Genomic DNA, 8,998 nt, shown 5'->3' on the forward strand with positions numbered 1-8,998 from the left:
CTTCTTCTCCATGGCCTTGGTGTCCGTGGCTGGGGACATGATGTGGATATTCATCTGAGTCATCTTCATCCTCTTCCCTCCTGTGGCCTTGGTGCCTGTGGGCCTGGTGTCCATACTCTGTGGAGACCACCCCTTCCTCTTCCTCTTCATCGTCCTCTTCTCCGTGGCCTCCATGCATATGCCTGATGCTATGATGGCGATACTTGCTGGACTCAACTTCATCCTCATCCTCATCCTGATGGCTGTGGCTTCTGTGGCTGGGGAAGTGGTGCCCGTGCTCGTCTGAATCATCCACATCTTCGTTCCCATGGCCTCTGGGCCCACGGGCCTGCCAAGCATGCTCCGTGAAGACCTCTCCATCAGGGATATTCTCTTCTCTGACCTCGTGGTCTTGGTACCTGTGGTCTCGGAGCCCGTGACTGTATTCCCTGGAGACATCCTCATTCTCATCTCTGTGGCCTCGGTGGCTGTGCCTGGGGTGGCCAAACTCGCCTGGCACATCCTCTGAGGGCCCCACGACTCCTGCATTGTTGTTCCAGTTGCTGGGGCCCGGCCCGGCCCCTCTCAGCTGCTGGGTCATGGCGGGGGGGAGGAGCAGGCTGACCATGGCAGCCCAGAGGAGAGAAGTGTGCAGCCATGGCCCACGGTGGCCCATGGGGACGGACAGGCAGCAGAGCTTCTCCCAGGGCCGGCTCCAGCCGGATAAGTGTTGGGGTCCTTGCCCCTTTTGGGGTCCTTCTGGTTCTTTCTGCCTGTGTCGTTCCCTTGCTGTGCTCCCCGCTGCCTCTGCCTGGCTGCCTTTCTCCAGCCCTCACTGCTGGACACCCCTCAGAGGCAGTCTCAGGAGCCCCCTCACCCCCCCTCTGGCCCTCCCTCCCCACCTCCCAGCCAATAGGGTCTCTCTCCTCCCCTCTCTGTGGCTAAATTTACTTTCAGCCCTGAGTTATTCTGGGTCAGTCCCCGCCTGCCCCTCCCCTCCTGTTCCTCCTCCTCCCAGCTGGGGAAGGGGTAGGTGAAGGGATCTCAACTTGGCCAGGAGTGGGGGCCAAGGACTGGACTTGGTACTGCCAACAAGTTCATGTTTGGCAGCTGCAAAGATAATGGCTAGACTTTTAGTGGGCCGAGTTGGGGGGAGCCTAAGGCAATTGTGGGGGCCGGAGGCACCCATCCAGGAGGAGAGACCCTTGCCATGGAAGGATTGGGGACTGGATTCTGGGGAGTTTCTCCCCAGAAGGGGAGCCTTTGCTGAGAGAGTGGATGGCAGTATGGAGGCCCTGGACAGGGGTGGAAGGAACTCGCTCCAGTACATACACCTATGACCTCCTGTCCCTGGAACTCGGAGCCAAGGGCAGAAGACCAGGCCAGGCCAGGGCTATAAATACAGCGAGGGGGGTGGGGGCTCAGGTTACCCAGCTAGGCCACAGCTGTCCCTGTCAGAGCTGCAGGAGACACATGGCCCTGCCTGTCTGTGGGTCACTGTCTCCCACTCCTCACCCTGTCACTATCGCCCTGGCCCTTTGGGTCCCCAGCCCTCTTTATGGGTGTCCCTCTCTCATTTCTGTCACCCACTGTTCCCCAACCACAGGATTCTACTATCTTCCTGTCACTCTGAGCATCTGCTCTCCACCCAATTCTTTCTCTCTTTCTCTGAGTCAGTGTACCCCCTGAATCTCTGTTCACCCCCTTTCTCATTCTCTGCCCCCTACTTAAGTTTTTGTGCCAACCCTCCCCCCCAATGGATTAATGTACCTCTCCCTATCTCTGGCATTCCATCTTGGGTTTCTGTCCCCCTCTCTCTGGATCTCTGTTTCTTTTCTCTCTCTGGTCTCTGACTTCCCGTTTCTGGGTCCTGTCCCCCTCTCTCCGGTTCCTTGTCCCTCTCTCAGTCTCTTGTCCATCCTTCTCTGGATCTCTGTCCCCTCTCTCTGGATTTCTGTCTCTTTCTGGTCTCTGACACCGCTTTTCTTGGTTTCTGTTCCCCCCTTCTCTGGATCTCTGTCTCCCCCTTCTCTGGATCTCTGTCCCCCTCTGGGTCTCCGTCTGGCCGTCCCGTCTGGCCCTTTGCCCCGCCTCTCGCTCTACGCATCCGCAAGACTCCCCCCCCCCCCCAGACCTTGCCCCGCCCCGGCTGGGAAGTGGCGGATCCGGTTTGTCCTGGGCGGGTCTGGAAGCGGGGTTGGTGGAGGGAATGTAGGTGGCCCGGTAGGTTGCGGAGCCTGCGGCAGCATGGTGGGTCCGGAGAAGGAGCAGGTACAGCGGCCGGACTCCCGGGCTTGGCCTCTGGTTCCCAGAGAGGAGGGTGCTGGAGACCCAGATTCTTGGTTCAGATGAAGGAAGGGGTCGGAGTGGGGGCTCCCGGAGGTTGGGGGTCTCCGGACTCCTGGGTCCTTGGGGACAGATAGGAGCGGGGGCTAGGGGAGTCCTGAGCCTGGGGGAGGAAGGCGCTGGGGTCCTGGACTCCTGGGTCCGGGGAAGGGTGCGGGGTGGGTGCCTCCGTGTCCGATAGGACTGAGCTGGAGCCCTCCCACCCCTTGTTTCCGTCCTCAGAGCTGGATCCCCAAGATCTTCAAGAAGAAGACGTGCACGACATTCATCGTTGACCCCACAGATGCGGGGTGAGAAGTTCGCCCCTGGGATCCACCCCGGAGCGTCCCCAGAGCGTCCCCGGCCCGCTGACCCCGCCCACCTCCGTCCCCCGCCCCCCGTCACTGCGGACACTTCCTAGGGCGTGCCCTGGTGGCGCTCTCCCTTGGGAGGGTTTGGGTCCGTGCAGACTCTTCCAATTTCCCTTCGGTCAGGGTCAGTGTTAAAGCCCCGGGCTTCGTTCTGTTTCTTTCCTTCCCTGTGTCTCTTCTCTGCGTCTTTTGCGTCACTTTCTTTCTCTGTTTTGGCTGTTTGTTTTATTCCTTCCTTCCTTCCTTCCTTCCTTCCTTCCTTCCTTCCTTCCTTCATACATCCAAGAAGCCCTCATTCACTGCTCCCAAGGGAGCATAATTATCAGGAGCACAGGCGCTGCCAGGGTTCAGATGTCACCTGGGACTGGTGCTGTGTGGCTTTGGGTAAATCATTTCACTTCTCTGGGCCTTATCTGTCCCCTGGACATAAAGACGGGCCCTACCTCCTGAGTGGGCATTTATTGGGAGGATTTAAACAAGTACCTGCTTGTGAATTTCTGGAATGGGGCCCAGCACGTGGCTGGCGCTGGAAAATGCCTGCAGTGATCACTGGAAGGAAGCAGTGATCCTGTGTGGAGGCCCCGTGCTCAGGCTCGGTGGCCAGGGACACCTGCATGAGTCCCGTGGGGTGTTTGCCTACCTTGAGGAGCTCTCGGCCTTCAGGGACGGTCTCTCCAGTGGATTCTGGCTTTGAAGTTGTTTTCAAGACAATCTTTGGGGCATGGGAAATGTCATCATTCCTAACTTAGTGTGTGCCTTGCATATCCTAGTGCAGTACGTCTTGCAATGATGTCTAAATAGAAACAGATGGACGTTATTGGGGGTGAGTGCTCTAAACCTTTTTACTGATGGGGAGTGTGGCCAAGGCAGTTGAGGGACCTCTGGTCTGGCGGGAAGAGGACTAAGGCAGAGAGATGGGAGCTCTGAAAGACGGGCAGCTGGGGCCCCGCCCGAGCCCCGAGGAGCCTCTGGCTATGGCTGGGGAGGGGACACAGGGTGTCACTGGTGCCTTCTGGAGGAGGAGGGGCCAGTGAGGTGGCATTTGAAGGATGAGCTGGAGTTTGACAGTTGAAGGCAGCCGGGAGAGAAGAGCGTGGATTCAAAGGTGTGGGAAGAACATGTGCAAAGTTCAAGGTGCAGGAGGCCTCCATGGAGGAGGGTGGACCAGGACCTTGGCCCTGGGGTGCTGGGGAGCAGTGGGAGGGGCAGGATCAGCTCTGGGTGTGGAAAGAGCCTTTGGGGGTTGTGTGAGGATGAATCAGAGTTCGAGAAGCCTCGGAAGAGGCTGGGCTGGGGTCTGAGTGGGACGGGAAGAGGCCTGAGCCAGGCCACCCCTGTGGGGACACAGGGTGGGGACAGGGACAGGAGCTTGGGGACTGCTGGATTTGAGGAGTAAGAGGGGAGTAGGAGGGGGGAGGATGGCTCCTGGACATCTGGTCTGGGACCTGAGAGACAGTGGGGTTGTCCCCAAGACAGGGAATCCAGGAGGATGAGCAGGTCTGGGGAATGTTGCCAAGCTTAGCGTGGGCCTTCAGGTATTAGGGGACTTGGAGGGAACTAGGGGATGCTGCAGACCTGGGTCCAGGACTTCTGTCCCGCATTCGAGAAGTCTTAGTTGTAGATGGTAACTGAAACTGTGGAAGGAGGTGAAATGTCCGGGGGGAGAATGTGTAAAGTCGGGGAAGGTGCCCTGGCAACTGTATGGCCTTTTTTTTTTTGCATGGAAGAGTATTTTTATTTTTCATTGTTTTTTATTTTTAAAGATTTTATTTATTTGAGAGAGAGAGAGCACAAGCAGGGGCAGGGGCAGAGGGAGAGGGAGAAGCAGGCTTCCTGCGGAGCAGGGAGCCCAATGCGGGGATCGATCCCAGGATCCTGGGATCACGACCCGAGCCAAAGGCAGACGCTCAACTGACTGAGCCACCCAGGCGTCCCCGGAAGAGTATTTTTAAAAACCTGTCTCTGGGGGCACCTGGGTGGCTTAGATGGTTAAGTGTCTGCCTTCGGCTCAGGTCATGATCCTGGAGTCCCGGGATCAAGTCCTGCATCGAGCTCCCTGCTCGGTGGGGAGTCTGCTTCTCCCTCTGACCCTCCTCCCTCTCCTGCTCTCTGTCTCTCGTTCTCTCTCTCGCAAATAAATAAATAAAATCTTAAAAAAAAAAAAAACCTGTCTCTGAATGCCTCAAAACAAACATGCCACCTCACAAGTCACCACAGTCTCCAGCACATCCGCAGATTTCCACCTGATGCTTCTTTTTTTTCTTTTTTTTTTTAAGATTTTATTTATTTATTTGAGAGAGAGAATGAGACAGAGAGAGAGAGCATGAGAAGGGGGAGGATCAGAGGGAGAAGCAGACTCCCTGCTGAGCAGGGAGCCCGATGCGGGACTCGATCCAGGGACTCCAGGATCACGACCTGAGCCGAAGGCAGTCGCTTAACCAACTGAGCCACCCAGGCGCCCTCTTTTTTTCTTTTAAAGATTTTATTTATGTATTTGAGAGAGAACACCAGCGGGCTGGGGCGGGGGGTGGAGGGAGAAGCTGGGCGGGGAGCGGGGCTCGATCCCAGGACTCTGAGATCATGCCCTGAGCCAAAGGGAAGGCAGATGCTTAACCGACTGAGTCACCCAGGCGCTCCTCCACCTGATGCTTCTTTCCCTTAAATTATTTGCTTGGCCCCTGGGGCATCAAGTTTGAGACCCATGCAGGGAAACCACGTGGTCTGGGGCTCTGGGAACACCTCACTGGAGGGAGGCACAGAGAAAGAGAAAAGCCACCCGTGTGGCAGGGACAAGGCAGCCAGGGGAGCGGTGTGCCCTGCCAAGGGAAGGAAAAAATTTTTTAGCATCAGTCTTTGTGCTGTGACCGGTGCCATTTTGTGATAATCATGCGAGACCTGAATAGAGGCCATTGTGTTCGGGGATATGCTGGTCATTGCTGATATTATCGGGAACAATTTCAGCTTCAGCGGCCACACAGAGGAAGGAAAGTAGGAGGTAAGAAGTGCAGAGTGGGGAGTCTGCCAGTTCTGTCCACCAGAACTTTCTGCAACAGGAGAAATGTTCTATATCCATATTCAATATGGCGGCCACTGGCTACCATATTGTGGCTCTGGAGCACTTGAAATGTGACCAGAGCAACCTAGGAACTGAATTTTGTAATTGTATTTAGTTTTATTTTTTATTTATTTTATTTTATTTTTTTAAAGATTTTATTTATTTATTTGAGACAGAGAGAATGAGAGACAGAGAGCATGAGAGGGAGGAGGGTCAGAGGGAGAAGCAGACTCCCTGCCGAGCAGGGAGCCCGATGCGGGACTCGATCCCGGGACTCCAGGATCATGACCTGAGCCGAAGGCAGTCGCTTAACCAACTGAGCCACCCAGGCGCCCCTGTAATTGTATTTACTTTTAATTTATTTAAATGTAAAGAGCCACATGTGGCTAAGGTCGATTAGATTAGACACCTTAGGTTCTGGAACATTCCATGAGGAAGTTTTATCTACAAGGACTAGTGGAAAGTAGATGGAAGGTAATGAGGGGGTCCAGGGATGGGGTTGAGATAGGTGAAAGGATCAAGAGGGTAAACTGAGACATGCCAGCTCCCTGGAGGTGGACTCAGAAATGAGGAAGGATGTGCCCCTCACTGTAGTCACTGGGCCAGGAGAGGGGCTGAGTGTATTCTGTTCATCCTGGGTGTGGATTGATGGCCATTCTTTCAGTGTCTTTACAACTTTTAACAAATCCATGTACCACCGGTGGTATTATTCTGTGAAACTGGTCCTTAAGTTAAGGCTCACTCGGCTTACGTAAATTCAGGTCTCCTCCAGTATCTGAAATCCCTTCTGGAATCAGAGACTAAAGAGACGTAGATACATTTTCAAGTAAATTCTTCATTCCCCAAACCCATGTTGCTTGCTCTTTAAAACTCAGAGGCCCATCACTTGTCCATTTATTTAAGGGATGCAAGGGCTCCTTGTACATTTAAGGGGAAAAAAAGTTTTGTCTATGATTACCATAAATGAAAAAACTTCCTAGAGAAAGAAACAAGCCATAAAAGACCATCACAATGAGAAGCAAATGAAGGCATTTCCCTTCTAACTGGACATTGTTGGCAGCCCAATGTTCTGAGCCTGAGGCCTGCTTCTCTCTTAAAAAAAAGAGTAGCGGGGCGCCTGGCTGGCTCAGTCGGAGTGAGCAGGCGGCTCTAGATCTCTGGGCTGTGGGTTTGAGCCCCACGTTGGGGTGTAGAGATTACTTAAATAAATAAACTTTAAGAAAGCGCCCAGCAAAGCCTCCTTGACAGTAATCAGGAGAACTGGAAAAGGCAAGGTTATTTAAAGCTCTGTGTGGCCTTGGGCTGGAGTGGTTTCTCCGCCCGAGCCTGGTATGCAGCCCTCATTTCAGAACGCACCCTGTGATTTCCCTGAAGATGGCTGTGTTACCCTTGTCTTGATCTGAGGAGGAAATGGGGGCTCAGGGAGGTGAAGCCCAAAGTCCCACAGCTGCCCCCGCCTCTGGGTGCTCTCTGAAACACTCTGGATTTTCCTTTTCGTGGAATCTCGTCTGTTTGGACTGGGGGCAGCCGGGCCGGCCCCTGATGGCTGCTGGCGCTTCTGGAACGCGGGCCTCCATGAGGGTGGGGCCCTGTCCCCTCCCTGCTCCAGCTTCCTTGAACCCCCGTGGCTCCCTCCCACCCGAGGGGCAGCGCCAGGGTCAGCATGGGCTACGCGTCAAACTGGGGGCGGGGGGGGGCACATGCAGAAGTGTGGGCGCTTCTACAGGAGCCTTAGGGTCGGGGGAGGGGGGAACCCCTGGGGTTCATGCTCCCCTCCCCCCTCATCCCCAGAGGAGCCCTGTGCCAGTGCGGGCGTCCCCGGAGCTCCCACCCGTCAGTGGCTGTGGAGGATGCCTTTGGGGCAGCCGTGGTGACCGTGTGGGACAGTGACTTGCATACCACGGAGAAGCCCACTGACGCCTACGGGGACCTGGATTTCCTGGGCGCCAGCCGCAAGGCCAGCAACGTGAGGCCTGCACGTCTGGGCAGGGCTGGGGTCGGCGAGCGGGGCTGCATGCGCCAGGGGCTCCCCGAGGCGGAGTCTGGGGGTGCTGCAGCTGAATGCTACCTCCCCATTTGCCCATCCCTGTCTTCTCCTCTCCCCGAATCTCTCTCCCTCCACCCCTGTCTTTTCCAAGTCTGTCCCCTTTTCTCTGGGTCTCTGTCCCCTTCTCCGTCTTCATCCCCTTCCCCGTGTCCCCTCCTGTGTATCCACAGTTCCTCCGGCTCTCTGACCGCACGGATCCAGCTACCGTTTATAATCTGGTCACCCGCACATGGGGCTTCCGGGCCCCGAACCTGGTGGTGTCAGTGTTGGGGGGGTCAGGGGGCTCCATCCTCCAGACCTGGCTGCAGGACCTGCTGCGACGCGGGCTGGTGCGGGCTGCCCAGAACACAGGTGACTGAGGTTGGGTGGCTGGCTGCGCCCCCTGAGCCCGGGCCCCTGCCCATCTCCCCCACTTCTCTGGGATGCGGTCTCCCCCCAGCTCTGACCGGGTGTTGGTCTCACCGTCTCTTCTCGCTCTCTGTCCCTACACACCCAGGTCTCTGGACCTCACCATCACGCTCTGTGTCTCTGTAGGGGCCTGGATTGTCACCGGGGGGCTGCACAGGGGCATTGGCCGGCATGTTGGTGTGGCTGTGCGAGACCACCAGACGGCCAGCACTGGGGGCACCAAAGTGGTAGCCATGGGCATGGTCCCCTGGGGCGTGGTTCGGAACAGAGACACCCTCACCAACCCCAAGGTGGGACCCAGAGCCTTGGAAAAGGAGGGGGCTGGGAATCCTGGGTCTGGGGGCCCGGACCCCTGGGTCTGAGGGAGGAGGGGCTGGGGGTCTGGACCCCTTGTCTGAGGGAGGAGGGGCTGGGCGTCTGGACTCCTGGGTCTGAGGGCCTTGACTCTTGGGTCTGAGGCAGGAAAGCTGGGGGCCTGGACCCCTGGGTCTGAGGGAGGAGGGCGCTGGGGGTAGGACTCCTGGGTCTGAGGGAGGAGGCGGCTGGGAGTCTAGACCCCTGGGTCTGAGGGAGGAGGCGGCTGGGAGTCTGGACTCCTGGGTCTGAGGGAGGAGGCGTTGGGGGCCTGGACTCCTGGGTCTGGGGGAGGAGGGGCTGAGGGTCTGAACTCCTGGGGCTGAGGGAGGACCGGCTGAGGGCCTGGATTCCTGGGTCTGAGGGAGGAGGGGCTGGGGGCCTGAACTTCTGAGTCTAAGGGAGGAGGGCGCTGGGGGTAGGACTCCTGGGTCTGAGGGAGGAGGTCTGGGGGTCTGG

At 57.0% G+C, this 8,998-nt stretch overlaps 1 protein-coding gene across 3 annotated transcripts in view; it reads left to right on the plus strand.

The window, feature by feature from the left end:
• The first annotated feature begins 2,126 nt into the window (after nucleotides 1-2,126).
• The window catches only part of TRPM4 (transient receptor potential cation channel subfamily M member 4), a 37,076-nt gene continuing 30,204 nt past the window's right edge, over nucleotides 2,127-8,998 (plus strand). For all 3 annotated transcript variants that reach the window (XM_034986962.1, XM_034986963.1, XM_034986964.1), the window contains exons 1-5: nucleotides 2,127-2,250; nucleotides 2,548-2,615; nucleotides 7,522-7,696; nucleotides 7,948-8,128; nucleotides 8,312-8,475. In XM_034986962.1, coding sequence (XP_034842853.1) covers nucleotides 2,227-2,250; nucleotides 2,548-2,615; nucleotides 7,522-7,696; nucleotides 7,948-8,128; nucleotides 8,312-8,475 — 612 coding nt within the window. In that variant the 5' untranslated portion in view covers nucleotides 2,127-2,226. The remainder of the gene's footprint in view (nucleotides 2,251-2,547; nucleotides 2,616-7,521; nucleotides 7,697-7,947; nucleotides 8,129-8,311; nucleotides 8,476-8,998) is intronic.

Source organism: Mirounga leonina, unplaced genomic scaffold (genome assembly GCF_011800145.1).
Source record: "Mirounga leonina isolate KUSES-001 unplaced genomic scaffold, KU_Mleo_1.0 Mir_376, whole genome shotgun sequence".
NCBI classification, from domain to species: domain Eukaryota; kingdom Metazoa; phylum Chordata; class Mammalia; order Carnivora; family Phocidae; genus Mirounga; species Mirounga leonina.